Raw genomic sequence first — 17756 nt, forward strand, 5'->3', positions numbered from 1 at the left:
ATTCTTACTAACACTTGTTGTTTGTGGACTTATTGATGAAAGCCATTCTGACAGGTATGAGGTAGTATCTCATTGTGCTTTTAATTTGCATTTTTCTGATGATTAGTGACAATGAGCACTTTTCATATGTCTATTGGCCATCTGTGTGTCCTCTTTGGAAAAGTGTTTATTCAGATCCTTTGCCCGTTTTTTCATTGGATTGTTTGTTTTTATGCCCGGGTTGTGGGCTCAATCCCTGGTGAGGGACATGTGGGAGGTGGCCGGTCTGTTTTACTCTCATTGATGTTTCTCTCTCTCTCACTCTCTTCCTTCCTCTTCTCAAAAACAAAACAAACAAAAACACACACACACACAAAAAAAACAAGAGTTGTATAAGTTTTCTATTATTGGCAAATATGTTCTTCCATTCAGTGGGTGGTCTTTTCATTTTGTTGATGGCTTCCTATGCCGTGCAAAACCTTTTTAGTTTGATGTAGTCCGTTTGTTTATTTTTTCTTCCCCAAGGAGACATATCAGAAAAAATGGTGCTACACGAAATGTTAGAGATTTTACTGCCTATCTTTTCTTCTAGGATTTTTGTGGTTTTGAGTCTAACATTTAATTATTTAATTCATATTGAGATATGGTATAAGAAGGTAATCTAGTTTCATTTTTTTCACATATCTGTACAGTTTCCCCAACACTAATTATTGAATAAACTGTCTTTACCCCATTGTATTTTCATGCCTCCGTTGTCAAATATTGTCTTCTTTCTCAAGATTGCTGTGACTGTTTGGGGTCTTTTATGGTTCCATGTAAATTTTTGGAATATTTGTTTCTATTTGGATAGGAATTGTGTTGAATCTCTAGATTGCTTTGGGTAATATGATCATTTTAATGATGTTAATTCATAAACATGGTATATGGTTCCACATATGTCTCTTCTCTAGTTTCTTTCTTCAGTGTCTTATAATTTTCCAAGTATAGGTCTTTTACATCCTTGGTTAAGTTTATTCCAACGTTTGTTTGTTTTTATGTAATTGTAAATGGGATTATTTTCTTAGCTTCCCTTTCTGAGAGTTCATTATTTGTATATAGAAGTGATACTGATTTCTGGGTGTTTATTTTGTATCCTGCTACTTTACTGAATTCATTTATTAGTTCTAGTAGTTTTTGTGTGTGTGTGTGTGTGTGTGTGTGTGTGTGTGTGTGTGTGTGTGTTTTTGGTGGACTCTAGGTTCTGTATATACAGTATCATGTCATCTGAAAATAATTTTACTTCTTTTTAAATTTGTTTACCTTTCATTTCTTCTTCTTGTCTGATTGCCGTGGCTAGGACTTCCAGAACAATGTTGAATAAAACCCAGTCTCTCATGACTCTAGTCTGCTCCCGCCATCCCTCTGCTGGAATCCAGGGAGTGTGGCTACAAAGGAGATACTGTGCGTTGGCCCTTTAAGAGGTTGCTTGAATTTCTAGTGGACTCCCCTCTCTCCCTGGCAGACAGAAACCCACTGCTTTTCACAGCCAGATGTTATATGGTGCCTCTCCCAGGCTCTGGCCTCTGGGCTGGGGAGCCTTATTTGGGCTTAAGATCCCACACTTACCAAGAGAAACCCCCTTGCAGCTGAGATATCTATCCCTCTGGAACCACAGCTGCAGCCCATGGGAGCGGGACCTGCCCTTTTCACGTCTGTCGTTTCTGCCAGTCTCATTGTGGCTTCTTCTCTAAAACCGTGCTTATAAGACTTCTCTACAGCTCGTCTTCAATTGGTTATTAAGGTTGAGTGTTGTATATTTTATTTGTGCTTTCAGTTTGGTCCTGGGAGAAAGTGAATATAGCTTCTACCTTCTCGACTGCCATCTTGGACCCCACCCTATCCCTCTGTATAAACTTAAAAAAAAATTTTTTTTCACAACCTGTTAACTTGTGTTCTTCTAATATTTTTAAATGATATTTATTGCCATCATGTGGACTAAGGATTACTAAAGTGTGTGTTTCTTGAAGGGGCTCTTTTGTCCTGCCACATCACACCTCTGGAAATGTGGCTTAATATTTATCTGATTTTAAATCAGTTATGGTCTCATTTGTATTTTATATAGTTCATAAATATATGAAAATATTTTAATAGGCAAGAAATAAATGAAATGCAATATGATATGGTTGAAAAAAAGACTTTTAGAGTTAGACCCAAGTTCATGGCCTGTTTTTTGCCACTTACTAATTCTGCGACCTCAGGCAAACGACTTAACTCTGGCCTTCATTTTTCTTCTCAGTGAAATGAAGTAAATTGCAGTTCACATTGTAAGGATTACATGAGCTCAAATAAGTAAACTCCTAGTACAGTGCACAGAGGAGGTGCTCTTTGTAACTATTTTCAATAGAGTTCTTAGTCTCTCGATCAATATCTAAACTTGTTCTCGAGAAGTGTGGGCATAAAGAGGTCCAGAGAGGAAGCACTGGGACATAGAGCATTTTGCTTTGTTCAGTAGGTCAGATTTCCCATAGCTAGTTGGGTTGCATCTTGTTCTGTGCAATTCAGAACAGTTGCTACAGTACAAGGGTCGTAGAAGAACTTAACAGTGGCGGCAGTTGGCTAATGCATAGTCAGCTGGCCAGTGTTCTCTGTAATTGTAACAGGAAGCAGAATCTTCATGGAGAAGAAATGGTTCCAAAGTAGAATGATTCAGGGCTGTCTTTGGTAAGAGAGACATTAGAGATGGGAAAAGGAGAGACCAGTTGGTCACTTTTAAAATAGCACTTTTCAAGTATGATTAGTTGGTACAGGATCTTGACTTTTATTGTGCTGGATTCCCACCATGAGCAGGCTCTCCAGGATCAGCTCAAGCCACCAGAACTCACAAGCGATGATATATAAGCTACAGATCCCAATTTCCTCAGTTACTTTTGGAAGAATTTACCTGGTATCCCTTTCCAGAGCATCTTATTCCTGGTCTTAAGGTCTTAGGAGGCAGCATTAGCTATCAGAAAATTGCCTGAGATTATAGGGAGGGGCTTAGTCCGATGTACAGGCTACTATGAATCGTAATATATTATGCCAGCCCTCAAACAGTTAACTTCCTTCATGACCCAAATCTTCATTTCTAACAGTTATTAGAAATTTCTGTATGAAATTTTGATAATGCCATTAAAAAATAAAGTAGCATTTTTTGAATTCTTGCTGAGATGGATTGTAAGGGGTCTGTTTCTCACACGCACATACCCCTCCCCAAAAGAGAAGAAGAAAGAAAAGAAAAACAATACTTTTTGTAAATGTATAGGATATTACTAGAAGAACTCAAAAGAAATTGGTAACAGTGGTTCCTCTGAAAGGGTGTACTTGTTAGCAGTGCACAGGTAGGTATAGGAAGGTGGCTAATTTAATTGTGTATCTCCTTTAGTATCTTTTGAATTCTATATTCTATCAGTATAATTCTTCTATAGCTAGATATGTATTATCTATTCTAAAAATTAAAAGTTTTAAATTAGTAATCTCAGCCCCCAATACAACTATTTTATCTGTGTGTCACTTTCTCTTTTCTTGTCTACAGGCAGATTTTTTCCCCCCGGTGGTACAAAAAATACTTGTCCATCGTATAAAACACTTGGAAAATAAAGCCTAGTTGGGAGTAGGCACTAAAAAGCCCCTGAATACCTCCATCCAGAAAACCACTTTGCTCTATTTTTCGCCAGCTTTTATATGGTTGAGATCATATATTTTATTACCATTTTATATTTTAATGGTTATAGAGTATTTATTTCATTGACTGGAAATATAGTAATGTTTAAAATTCCTCTACCATTGAATATTTAACTAGTTACTGGATTTTTACTATAATCACACAATGAGTATTATGAGGCATGGAGCATTTCATTTCTATTGAAGATTTTCCTTAGAATTACTTCTTAGCATAAAGCTACCGATCAAAATATTTGACTATATGTGTGACTTTTATAACAGAGTACAATTTCACTTTCCAAAGAATTATATCAGCTTAATCTACTATCCAGTGTGAGCGAACTACTTCATTATAACCACTCCAGCATTGGATGCTGTTTTAAAATTTATGACCAGTTTACTAGGTGTAAAATGGTAAAATGCTTTGACGTGACTTTTATGTTGCTGTTACTATCTTTGTCCTATGTTTGGCTTGTTTTGTTTACTCTAGGGATCTGCAAAGACTTGGAGAACTTCAGTCTGAATTGGCAGGAGTAGCTGACTTCTCGGCTGCCTATCTTCGGTGTCAACTTCTTCTCATCAAGGTTGGTTTGGACCAGTGGTTCTAAATCTTCTGGCCCTTTAAATACAGTTCCTCATGTTGTGACCCAACCATAAAATTATTTTCATTGCTATTTCATAACTGTAATGTTGCTACTGTTATGAATCGTAATGTAAATATCTGATATGCAGGATGGTCTTAGGCGACCCCTGTGAAAGGGTCATTCGACCGCCAAAGAGGTCGCGAACCACAGGTTGAGAACCGCGGGTTTGGACTCATTGTACTTTTGAGTGTGATGCTAAGAATACACTTTAACAGATCTGGCAGAGTTTGAGGCCATAATTGGAAAAATATATGGCCTTCTGCAGCCACAGCAATGGAGAATTATGTATTCTGTGGTGTAATTGTATTTGGCTCTAATTAAATAATTGTTAACTCTAATAGAAATTTGAATTTTTAAAATTTGGTAGCATTCTTTCATCATTATGTAATTAGAGCAGATCAGGTGCATAATCATTTTCTTTAGAATCCCAAGGATTTTCATTGTTTTTTTAATACTTTGATTAGCAAAGAACTTATATGAACTTTTATTTTCATAATTTCACTTCATCAAAGTAAAATTAGTCAGAGGTTGATTTCATTGCTCTTAAAAAGGCCAACTTGCTGGCATTTCATATAAGGTAGATGATATATACGTGTATATATACTATATATATTCACACAAAATTTGTACTCAAGAAACTGTTTCAGTTGGTAGAATTGGAAACCAATTAAATGAGCTCAGTAGCTTTCAGCTTCTGCAGCAGAATGCAGAATTCTGCTGTAAATTTAAACTTAGGATTTAGGAGAGCCCTTCTTACTGATAAGCCTTTATCTTGGCTTCAGTTCCAAATGTTAGTCTTTAAAGAGATTAATGATATTTATTTAAAGTCAGAACAAATGGAAAGTTTCTTATTTCCCATTGTAAGATGTGTGAGCTTAGGGTTTTGCAAGTTTGTGTGTGTGTGTGTGTGTGTGTGTGTATATATATATATATATATGAATGTGGGTGTGTACACTGAAGTGGGTTGGGATTTAAACAGCCCTTGTTGAGCAAGATAGATTCTTTCAATCATATATGCTTGCATAACCACTACCACAGTCAATATATAGCACATTTCCATTGTCCAAAAATGTTCCTTATGCCCCTTTGCAAAATTGATAGCTTTTCCAAGCTTCTGTGAAACAGGGCTAATAATAACTCGACCCAGGTAAGGACTGGTAACCAGCAATAAGTGTGAGTGCTCTTGGCCTAGGGTCTGGTGCAGGGGTGGGCAAACTTTTTGACTTGAGGACCACAATGGGTTCTTAAACTGGACCGGAGGGCCGGAACAAAAGCATGGATGGAGTGTTTGTGTGAACTAATATAAATTCAAAGTAAACATCATTACATAAAAGGGTACGGTCTTTTTTTTTTTTAGTTTTATTCATTTCAAACGGGCCGGATCCGGCCCGCGGGCCGTAGTTTGCCCATGGCTGGTCTAGACCTATCTAATATGATGGTCACCAGGTACATGTGACTATCGAGCACTTGAAATGTTGCTTGTTCAAATTGAGACGTGCTGTAAGTGCAAAATTCACTCTGGATTTCTTAGACTTTGTGTGAAAAAAGCATGTAAGCTATCTCAGTAATTTTTAAAAGACTGATGGCATAGTGAAATGGTGTTATCTTGGATATACTGCATTAACTAAACTATATTTTTAAAATTAATTTTACCTATTTCTTTTTACTTTTAAAAATGTGACTACTAAAAAATGTAAAATTACCTACATGGTTTGTTATGTGTTTCCATTAGACAGTGTTAATCTAAGTTTTTTGTAATGTCATTGGATTGTGTCTGTAATTAAGAAGGACTATGGAAATTAGAGACTAAGCAGAGGTTAGACAAGAGGTGAGAGGTGGGCCATATGGATGGATAGAAGAGGAGAGAGATAGAAGATGAAATCTGTGGCTTTACATGTTAGTTTTGAATAGAAATTTTGAGAGAGGGTGTAAACTAGGAAAGCTATGCCGGTAAGGTGATGGGGCTGTTCAAAGAATAGTGAGCGTGGGGCAAAGAAAAACGAACTACAGTCAAACAAGAAGGGTTTAGGCAGTCAGGGAACATTGGTTCTGGGAACAAGAAGGGCCCAGAGCCTTGGAAGCTGGCTTGCCTAGACATTCTGGTGAGATCTTCATGGGTGCTGTACTCTGCTTGCAAGCACTGGGCCAGGACATATTGCCTTTGGGCTAGGAATTGGATTGAATAGGGAGGAATTCAGTTAGCTCAAACCTTTGGTTTCCTCTCTGTCCATAAGTGGGGCTGTGATTGGCTTAAAGGAATAAGACTGAGAGGAATGCCTGGCCAGTGTTGCTCAGTGGTTGAATGTCGACCTATGAACCAGGAGGTCAGGATTCGATTCCCACTCGGGGCACATGCCCAGGTTGCAGGGTCGATCCCCAGTAGGGAGCAAGAGGCAGCCGATCAATGATTCTCTTTCATCATTGATGTTTCTCTCTCTCTCGCCCCTTCTCCCTTCCCCTTAGAAATCAATACAAAAAAGAAAAACAAGACTGAGAGGAAGTCCTGATTATGATAGATTTTCAAAGCAAAATAAACATGGCAGTCTCAAATGATATGCCAGTCTTTGTGATCTCTGTGTTCTGTCTTCTCTCCTCTCCTGATTTGTGTGTAGGCCTTACAGGAAAAGCTGTGGAATGTGGCCGCCCCTTTGTATTTGAAGCAGAGCGATTTGGCCTCAGCAGCAGCAAAACAGGTAAGCAATTAAGACCTTCTCCTCCATAGATCTCTGTCCAGGAATTATCTCATTCAAGTTAGAGCCAGAGGCTTTCACACTTCATCTTGGCTCCACAGATCTGATGTGGTCTCTGCAGTCTCAGCCTGTAATGACAGAAGTTAGTGATAGAAGAAGCAGCATAATTAGGGGTCACAGCACTCGTTTTAGAGTCAAGGGACCTGGGTTCTAGACCCAGGTATGCCTCTGATTTTCTGGGTGATATTGACCAGGTTACTTAACCCCCCTGGTTTTTTTCTCCTCTGTAAAATATGGCCATTCTGTGAGATATTTCTAAGATTCTTTTGTGTTCTAAAATATCATAAGTTAGTATTTCAGATATACTAAAATCCAATAAAAACTATCATGAGTCTTCTATCTGAAAATGAAGATGAACTCATTTTCAGGTTATTTATATTTTTAGCCTGTACCATCTCTTGAATGTTAAAAGGTTCTTATGTTTCTCCTCAGTTCATTAAGTAGCATTTCATTTTATTTGCTTTGAGTTTATTTCTTTCTAGCTTTGAGCAATTTCCCTTCATTATTAGGTATTGGGATTTGTGAACTCTTCTGGATAGTGAACTGTACATAACTGGTGATTGTGACCAATTAGAAAGCTACGTTACAATTCACTAAACAATTTCAAGTTTATTTTAATTAAACCTCACAGTAATTCCATTAGGCAGGAATAAGTATTAAGCTCATTTTATAGCAAGGTTAAATTCATAGAACTATAGGTAATATAGTCTGGGACTTGAGCCCAGACCCTCTGACACCCAGAATCTGTTTTCTTTCCACTACTCTGTTTAATTTCCCATCTGATCTAGACTCCCTCTCAAACTTGCTATGCAGCTTATTGTAGGGGAGTAGAACTTAATGACTGGAGTGCCAGAATGGACCATATTGGGAACGAGGGGACCAGGGAGCAGGAGTCTGGAAGAAAGCGGGGAAAGGAATTACAAATCTGTGTACCAGATACTGTGTTAAGGTCTTTCCATGCCCCATTTAATCCTTTACATTTTCTAATGTTGGTCCTATTTCTTCCCTATGTACAGATAGGGTAACTAAGGTACCGTATAATTAAAGATCTTGTCTTCCTTTTAGTCATAGGCGAACCTGGAGTTATTTCTCTGACCCCAAAGCCTTCAAAGGGGAAAGAAGCATCATTTGGGTGGGAGTAGCTGATTTGGCTAGAATGGAGCAAGAGTTTAAGATGCACTGGGCCTGAGCTGAGGTCGTAGATGTTGTTTTCTGCACTTATCCCAAACTCCATGCCTGTAGGACAGTTTGTCTGGATGACTAACAGGTGGTTCATGGTTCTTGATGCTAAATTCTTGAGGGCTTTTCTTGGGAATTTGGTTTTTATTCATTTTTCCCCACAGCACAGTGAGTTTGGGTTTAGGGTAACAAGTAGTGCTTTATAATTTTATCTGTAATTAAACTTTCATATTATCACATCATCAATTAAGATGATTTTATTACCAGAACAGAGCCTTTTGTTTTTCAATTGACAAAATAATTTATTTTCTCTTTTGCAAGACATGCTATACAGTTCTCTCAACACAGTAATTTCTCTCCAATTATGTTAATTTATCTCAACATAGGCACTTAAAAATGTCAGTTCAGAATTAAAATGTAGGCATAAAAAAACCCCTCAGTTTAGAGTTTCACCTACAATTCTATGCTGTTCTCAAGGAAGACTTGATGTGTGTGTGTGTGTGTTAATCCTCACTCAAGGATAATTTTCCATTGCTTTTTAGAGAGAGTGGAAGAGAGGGAAAGACAGAGAGAAACATCGATGTGAGAGAAAAACATCGATTGGTTGCCTCCTGCACAAGTTCCTACCAGGGCCCGAGCCAAGGAGGAGCTTGCAAACAAGGTACATGCCCTTGATCTGAATCGAACTGGAGCCCTTCAGTCTGCGGGCTGGTGCTCGATCCACGGAGCCAAACCAGCTAGTGCAAGACTTGATATTTTCACTGATCATTAATTACCTTTTCTTTATAGATCATGGAAGAGACCTACAAAATGGAGTTCATGTACAGTGGTGTGGAGAATAAGCAGGTGGTGATTATACATCATATGAGGCTGCAGGCCAAAGCCTTGCAACTTATAGTAACGGCACGAACTACTCGAGGGTAAGATGTGCAGCTAGCCCAAAGGGGTAGTACGATCCTTTCAAAGACATTCAGAGATCTCACCAAAGTTAATAAGTAAAATGATATTTAGGAAAGATTAGCTAAGGGATGTTAGTATACTCTTTTTCAGATATCCCAAGATCTGTTCTCGGATTAGATTAGGTCCCTGAAAAAACCTTCCAGTGGCTCTTTATTGCCTACAGCACAATATAGAACTTCATCTGGAAACATTTGTATTGTCCTTGATAGATTTCTTTTTGTTTGTTTGTTTTGTTAATCTTCACCCAAGGATATTTTTCCATTGATTTTCAGAGAGAGTGAAAGGGATGGGGAGAGACAGAGAGAGAGAAACATCGATGTGAGAGAGACACAGACAAATTGATTGGTTGCTTCCTGCATGTACCCTGTCTGGGGCTGGGGATTGAGCCTGCAACTTCAGTTTATGCTGAGCCTGCAACTTCAGTTTATGCTCTTGACAGGAATTGAACCCGGGACCCTTCAGTCCACAAGCTGACACTCTACCCACTGGGCCAAACTGGCCCGGGCTTCATAGATTTCTTTTAAAATTTAGTACCAAGAACCATTTTTTCCTCTTCTAAAGGGACTAGTAAACTCTCTCCAAGGCAGTAAAGACTACCTTGTTCAATTCCTGACCTCTTCACTTATTAGTTGTTTGATTACAGTCAGATTTTTAAACCTCTCTATTGCCTCATTTCTTTGTCTGTAAAATGAAAATGATGACAGCATCTATCTCATGGGGTTTCTATGAAAAATGAATTGGAGCCCAGCCAGCATAGCTCAGTGGTTGAGTGTTGACTTATGAACCAGGAGGTCACAGTTTAATTCCAGGTCAGGGCACATGCCCGAGTTGCTGGTTCGATCCCCAGTGTGGGGTGTGCAAGAGGCAGCCAATGATTCTCTTTCATCATTGATGTTTCTGTCTCTCTTTCTCTCACTTCATCTCTGAAATCAATAAAAATATATTTTTTAAAAATGAATGAATTGGACAATACATGGAAAAGCACTTAGTATGGTACTTGGTATGTAGTAAGAACTCAATTTAATGGTAGCTATTCGACTTTCTGATAATGAGAAATTGCCATATTTCATCAATTAAAAAATGCACAAGTTTTAACTTTTCTGAAACCAAATATTTTGATGCTGTGCCATAGTTTGAAAGTAGGTTTTTTGTTTCTTGTTTTTTCATAAAATAAAAATGCATGTTAAGAATGATGGCATCATAGATTTGATACAGTATGGTATTTATGTAACTTGTTGCCAGATCGAAAACACATCTGATGCTCAGTACAGCATTTGTTTCAGCCTACATGTGGTACAGAGAAATAAACATGGGTGTTTAAGTAAGCACTGAAAAATACTAGGTCAGAAAGAACATTCCAAATATTATTTTCTTTCTTCACTTGATGGTGCCAGGTAGTAATTTAATCTTAGAGATATCCATATAGTCATTTAACAAATGTTTAATCTCTACTCCTCAGTCACATCTGAGAAAAGATAGGTGCTTATGATGCCATCTACACTTCTTATTTAAAGAAAGTAGATGTATTTTTTTCAGTTAATATATGATTATTGTAAAAATTGAAATATTGCAGATAAAGTGAAAGTTGTGTGTTAATTGACCTATTCTTGAACAACTGTAAACAGACTTTTTTCTAGCCAGATACATGTGTAGACTATAAATGCATGTGTATTAACATAAGTCAAATTATAAGATACTTTGCTGTTCTGCCTCCTTTTCTTTTCATCCAACAATATATTTCATCTTTCCGTGTCATTATATAAAGATTCTAATATATTTGGTCTTTACTCATGCTGTATTATTTTACATTTTTTATTTGTATGCATTCCAGCTCCTATTTTTCTTTCTTAATTTTTGGTGGATCAATTATTTTCTTCTTCCAGGGGTTTAAAAATTCTGTGCCCTGACTATAACCTATTCAAGTGAAAGGCAGGACATAGTAGTTAAGAGGGCTTTGGTACCTTATTGAATGGGTTCAGATATTGACTCCACCACTTGCAAATGTAGTGAGCTTGGATAAATTACATAAACCTTCTGTCCCTCAATTTGTTCCTCTAGTAAATTAGACTTGGATAATAATAGTATCTGCCTCTCTTTCAGAGGGTTATTATAAGGACTATTGAATTTTATATATAAAGCCTTTAAAATATTTCCTTACACATTCAGAGTAAACACTTGATAAAAGCTCATATTAGTTGTATAAATATTATTTTCACTATTATATTTTTAATAAATCTTTTGAACTTACACTTATTGGCATAAAACAAATAGAACTTATGATCATCTCTATCAAGATCACCTTAGATCAGAATGAAAGTTTTAATGTGCTTTTATTTAATTGTCTCAGACTATTTAAATTGGAATTTGGTTTCAGCTTATTATGTTTTTACTAGTGACCATGTGCACATATTCGTGCATGTTGAAAGAAAATTAATTAGAAGGTGGCTGGCAGGGTGGGACTGGGAGAGATGGCCCGGACACACCCTGGAGCCATCCTCCCATGGTCCCTCCCCGGCTGGCCACACCTGTGGTGGTGCCATGGCTCAAAGGGCATCTGCAGAGTGAGCAGGACCCCTCCGGCAGGTGGGGTCCCTCAGCCTGGCCTGCGAGAATCAGGCCAAAATCAGCTCTCTGACATCTTCTGAGGGGTCTCGGGGTTCGAGAGGGCACTCTGCAAAGTTGCTGTCATAAGGGTGTGGAACACAAATGCAAGTGTGCAGTAAACCAGATTCAGGCTGACAGTGCCCCCAGCAACAGCATAGCCCACAGCCAAAGGTAGAATCACATGGCTCTGTGAGGAATAGGGTTCCCTCCTCTCTGGTTTCGGGGTGCGTCACCCAAAAACTGCCACTGTCAAGTCACTGCAGCTTGGCAGCTCCTGAGTTGAGCATCTGTCCCTCAGTGGTCAGTGTGCATCATAGCTACTGGTCAGATGGACACTTAGCATATTAGCCTTTTATATACTATAGGCCTGGTGCACAAAAATTTGTGCACTTTGGGGGGGGTCCCTCAGCCCAGCCTGTGCCCTCTTGCTGGGACCCCTTGGGGGATGTTCACCTGCTGGCTTAGGCCCACTCCCCAGGGGATTGGGCCTAAGCTGGCAGTCAGACATCCCTCTGGCAACCCGGGAGCCCTCGGGGGATGTCCACTTGCCAGCGAGGACCAGGCCTAAGCTGCAGTCAAACATCCTTAGCACTGCTGAGGAGCCTCTCCCACCACCACTGCTGTGCTGGCAGCCGTCAGCCCGGCTTGTGGCTGAGCAGAGCCCCCCCCTGTGGAAGCACACTGACCACCAGGGGGCAGCTCCTGCATTGAGCGTCTGCCCCCTGGTGGTCAGTGTGTGTCATAGTGATCAGTCATTCTCAGTCGTTCTGCTGTTAGGGTCAATTTGCATATTACCCTTTTATTATATAGGATAGAGTCCTGGTGCATGGGTGGGGGCCGGCTGGTTGGCCCTGAAGGGTGTCCTGGATCAGGGTGGAGGTCCCGCTTGGGTGCCTTGCCAGCCTGGGTGAGGGGCTGATGTCTGTTTGCAGATTGGCCAAGCCCCCCAGCGGGGACCTTCACCCCATGGGGGTGTGGCCAGCCTTGGTGAGGGGCTGAGGGATGTTTTCAGGCTGCCCATAGACCCTTCAGGGTCGGGGGGTCCCACTGGGGTGCCTGGCTAGCCTGGGTGAGGGGCTGATTGCCATTTTTAGGCTGGCCATGCCCCCCAGCAACCCAAGCTCCCAGCCTCTCCATTTTTTTCCCTGGGATTTATTTATCTTCTATAATCGAAACTTTGTAGCCTTGAGTGTAGCCCAGGGCAGGCGGGAAGTTGGGCTTCCTCCATCGCTTGGGGCAACCCAAGCCTCCTGCTCACTCCAGTTCCGTGGCCGCTGCCATCTTAGTTGGGTTAATTTGCATACTTGCTCCTGATTGGCTGGTGGGTGTGGCTGGTGGGCGTGACTTGAGCATAGCAGAGGGATGGTTAATTTGCATGTTTCTCTTTTATTAGATAGGACTAGTAGCCCGGTGCACAAAAATTTGTGCACTCAGGGGTGAGGGTGAGGGTTGGGGCCAGACCCCTCAACCCGACCTGCACCCTCTGTCATGTTCTTGAACCTGGGCACTCCTGGCCTAGGCACAGGCCTACAGGCTTGGGGTGGCCTGGCTCCCGAGGCCCCATTTTATCAAGAGAACAAAGTCGGCATTAGTTACAGCCCTCACCGAACCCAGTACAGTGCATCTGTGCATACAACTGCCTCGTTCATGTGCCTGCTTCGCCCTACTGAATTACTAACATCTTGAGGACATAGTTCTGTCTTATCCTGCTTCACCTTCAGTGCCTGGCCTGGTTCCAGGGACCTGAGAGGGTTTGCTGAGTGAGTGAATAATGAGTGAATGAATGAGCGAGTAAGTGAATGAGCAAGCAGCTAACGGGCTGGAACTTCTGCTGCGTTGCCATGGCAACATGGCAGAAGTTCCGGCCCCACTCCTGGCTGCCTGAAGCCCACCCAGGGAAAGTTCTCGCCCTGCTCCCAGAGGCCTGGTGCCCCTCTCCTGGCTGCATACTGAATTACTAACATATTGAGGACATAGCTCTGTCTTATCCTGCTTCACCTTCAGTGCCTGGCCTGGTGCCAGGGACCTGAGAGGGTTTGCTGAGTGAGTGAATGAGTGAATGAATGAGCGAGTGAATGAGTGAATGAATGAGCAAGTAAGTGAATGAGTAAGCAGCTACCGGTCGGGATAGTTCACACTCCGCTCTGGACTGCCTGATGCAAACCCTGGGAAGTTCCCACCCTGCTCTCGGCGGCCCTTGGCCCCTCTCTTGGCTGCATAGTTTGCACTCTGCTCTCCGCTGCCTGATGCAAACCCTGGGCAGTTCCTGCCCTGCTCCCAGCGGCCCCACTCCCCTCTTCCAGTTGCATAGTATGCGCAGGGCAAAGGTGGCATGGGTGTGTGTATTGGCAGATCGGTGCATTAGCACCCGTCAACCCGGGATCCCCGCAGGAGGGCCGTTTTTGGGCATGTCTGGTGGCGGATAGCTGTGGTCCCGCTGGCCAGCCCTGGATTGGGTCCCATATGGGCTGCCTGCCGCCCGGATCACAGATAGCAGACCCGGATGGCAGCGGGGCAGGCAGGATGGCGCTGTCCTGCCCTGCCTGTAGTATGCAAATTAGCCGCCATCTTTGTTGGCGGTTAACCGCCATATTGGTTGGCAGTTAATTTGCATATCACCCTGATTAGCCAATGGGAAGCATGTCGGAGGTACATTTAATTACCATGTTTGTCTATTATTAGATAGGACTAGGGGCCCAGTGCATGAAAATTCATGCACTGGATGGGGGGGGGGTCCCTTCCCCAGCCTGCCCCCTCTCACAGTCCGGGAGCCTTCAGGGGCGGGAGGCGACCCAGCGATCGGGGAAGGTGATGCCCCCATCACACCTCTGCTGCTGCCATTACCGGCAGTGCAAGCCTTGGCCGGCCCTGGTTACCTGAGCCGCAAGCGGCCCTGGTCAGCTGGGCAGCCACCATCCAAGGTGTGCCTGCATCTCGGGCTGGCCCTGGGCAGCTGGGGGACTGAGGGGACTGGGCACTGCCATCTTGTGGCTGTGGATGCCACCATCTTTGAGGGCGGGGCATTCAATTAGCATATTCCCTCCTTATTGGCTGTGGGCGCCGCCATCTTTGTGATGGTTTGAGGGTCAATTAGCATATTCCTTCTTTATTAGATAGGACTAGAGGCCCAATGCACAAAATTCATGCGGGGGGGCGGGGTCCCTCAGCCCAGCCTGCACCCTCTTGCAGTTTGGGACCCTTTGGGGGTATGTTTTCCTGCTGGCTTAGGCCCACTACCCCGGGGCAGTGGGCCTAAGCCGGCAGTTGGACATCCCTCTCACAGTCCAGGACCCCTCACTCCTTCCTCCCACCTGCTTGCTGCTCCTTCTCACTTGGCTCGCTGCTCCTTAGCACTGCCATGGAGGTGGGAGAGGCTCCCACCACCGCCACTGCACTTTTCAGTCAAGAGCCTGGGTTCTGGCTGAGCGGCATTCCCCCTGTGGGAGCACACTGATCACCAGGGGGCAGCTCCTGCCTTGAGCGTCTGCCCCCTAGTGGTCATTGCACATCATAGCGACTGGTCGTTCCGCCGTCGATCACTTAGGCTTTTATTATGTAGATAAATTAATATAGCTCTTATTTTAAGAACCCTTTTTTAAAATATGCATTAATTTTTATACATACATTATCCAAATTATTTGCCCCAGTTTGCCCTCCGCAGTTCTTTCTGTACCACATTTGACTTTTTAAATTTCTTGTTCTCATTCATTATTTATTTGACTGGAACACATTTTCTAGTAGTGTTTTTCAGATTAAGTATGTAAGTAGTATACTCGGTGAGATGTTGCATGTCTGAAACTGCCTTTCTTTGCTCTTATATACTAGTATAAATTAGAGGCCTGGTGCATGAAAATTCGGGGGGGGGGGTTCCCTCAACCCAGCCTGCGCCCTCTCTCAGTCCAGGAGCCCTCAGGGGATGTCTGACTGATGGCTTAGGCCTGCTCCCCATGGGGAACGAGCGTAAGCTGCAGTCGGACATTCTTAGCACTGCAAAAGAGGTGGGAGAGGCTCCTGCCACTGCCTCTGTGCTTGCAGCCGTCAGCCCGGCTTGTGGCTGAGCGGAGCTCTCCCTGTGGGAGCACACTGACCACCAGGGGACAGTTCCTGCATTGAGCGTCTGCCCCCTGGTGGTCAGTGCATGTCATAGTGACCAGTCGTTCCCAGTTGTTCTACCTTTAGGGTCAATTTGCATGTTACCCTTTTATTATATAGGACTAGAGGCCTGGTGCAAAAAATTTGTGCACTCGGGGGGGAAGGGGGAGTCCCTCAGCCCAGCCTGTGCCCTCTCGCAGTTTGGGACCCCTCGGGAGATAACGACCTGCTGGCTTAGGCCTGCTCCCGGGTGGCAGAGGGCAGGCCCAATCCCTAGGTGCAGCCCCTGGTCGGGCTCAGAGCAGGGCCGATTGGGGAGTTGGGGCGCCGCCCCCTGTCATGCACAGAGCAGGGCGGATTGGGAGGTTGCGATGCCACCCTCAGTCATGCTCAGGGTAGGGCCGATTGGGGGGTTGTGGCACCGCCCCCTGTCACACTCAAGGCAGGGTCGATGGGGAGGTTGTGGCGCCACCCCCTGTCATGCACAGAGCAGGGCCAATCAGGGGGTTGGGGCTCCTTACCCTGTCACGCACAGAGCAGGGCCGATCAGGGGGTTGGGGAGCTCCCCCCTGTCACACACAGAGCAGGGTTGATCAGGGGGTTGGGGAGCTCCCCCTTGTCATGCACAGAGCAGGGCCCATCAGGGGGTTGGGGAGCTCCCCCCTGTCACACACAAAGCAGGGCCCATCAGGGGGTTGAGGAGCTCCCCCCTGTCACTCACAGAGTAGGGCCGATAGGGGAGTTGGGGCACCGCCCCCTGTCATACACAGAGCAGGGTGGATCAGGGGGTTGGGGCGCCACCCTCTATCACACACAGAGCAGGGCCGATGGGGAGGTTATGGCTCTACCCCATCACACACAGAGCAGGGCCCGTGGGGCGGGGGGTGTTGGGGCGCCGCCCTCTATCACCCACAGAGCAGGGCCGATCAGGGGGTTGGGGCGCCGCCACTCTCACACTCAGGGCAGGGCCAATGGGGAGGTTATGGCTCTACCCTGTCACATACAGAGCAGGGCCCGTGGTGGGGGGGGCGGTTGGGGCCCCGCCCCCTGTCACACACAGAGTCGCAGGGCGATCAGGGGGTTTGGGCGCTGCCCCCTGTCATGCTGATCCCTGTGCTGGGAGGCATATTACCCTTTTACCATATAGGATAGAGGCCTGGTGCAAGGGTGGGGCTGGCTGGTTTGCCCTGAAGGGTGTCCTGGATCAGGGTGGGGGTCCCCACTGGGGTGCCTGGCCAGCCTGGATGAGGGGATGATGGCTGTTTGCAGCTGGTCACACACCCTTCAGGGTGGGGGTCCCCACTGGGGTGCCTGGCCAGTCTGGGTGAGGGGCTGAGGGCTGTTTTCAGGCTGGTGGGTGACTGAAGCTCCCAACCGCTCCTTTTTTTCTTTTTTTTTTTTTAATTCTGGGCCAGCTTTAGCTCTGGCTCCAGCTCTGAGGCCTCTGCTGCTGAAAGAAGGTATCTGGTTTGTTTAGGTACTATAATCAAAACAATGTATAACTCCAGCTCTGAGATCCCGGCTTGCTGAAAGCTGGTTTCTGGGGTTTTGTTTAGCTTCTATATTTGTTACAATGTTTCTTAAACTGCAAGCTCAGAGGCCGGCAAGGCAGGCGGGGAACATTGGAATCCTCCGTCACTGAAGCAAGCAAGCCTCATGTTAGTTTCAAGCTGCCTGGCTGCCGGCCGCCATCTTGGCTAGCAGTTAATTTGCATATCTTGCTGATTAGCCAATGGGAAGGGTAGCGGTCGTACGCCAATTACCATGTTTCTCTTTTATTAGATAGGATGGAATTCTTTCAGAACTCTGTAAATATTGCTTGTTGCCTTTTAGTATTTAATGTGACAGCCAGGATGTCTAATGTGAGTCC

General features: G+C 44.0%; 1 protein-coding gene across 4 annotated transcripts in view; it reads left to right on the forward strand.

The window, feature by feature from the left end:
* INTS4 (integrator complex subunit 4) overlaps window positions 1-17756 on the forward strand; it is a 93321-nt gene that overhangs the window by 62126 nt on the left and 13439 nt on the right. For all 4 annotated transcript variants that reach the window (XM_059708354.1, XM_059708355.1, XM_059708356.1 and 1 more), the window contains exons 16-18: window positions 4148-4241; window positions 6914-6994; window positions 9020-9150. In XM_059708354.1, coding sequence (XP_059564337.1) covers window positions 4148-4241; window positions 6914-6994; window positions 9020-9150 — 306 coding nt within the window. The remainder of the gene's footprint in view (window positions 1-4147; window positions 4242-6913; window positions 6995-9019; window positions 9151-17756) is intronic.

Source organism: Myotis daubentonii, chromosome 9 (assembly GCF_963259705.1).
Source record: "Myotis daubentonii chromosome 9, mMyoDau2.1, whole genome shotgun sequence".
Lineage (NCBI taxonomy): Eukaryota > Metazoa > Chordata > Mammalia > Chiroptera > Vespertilionidae > Myotis > Myotis daubentonii.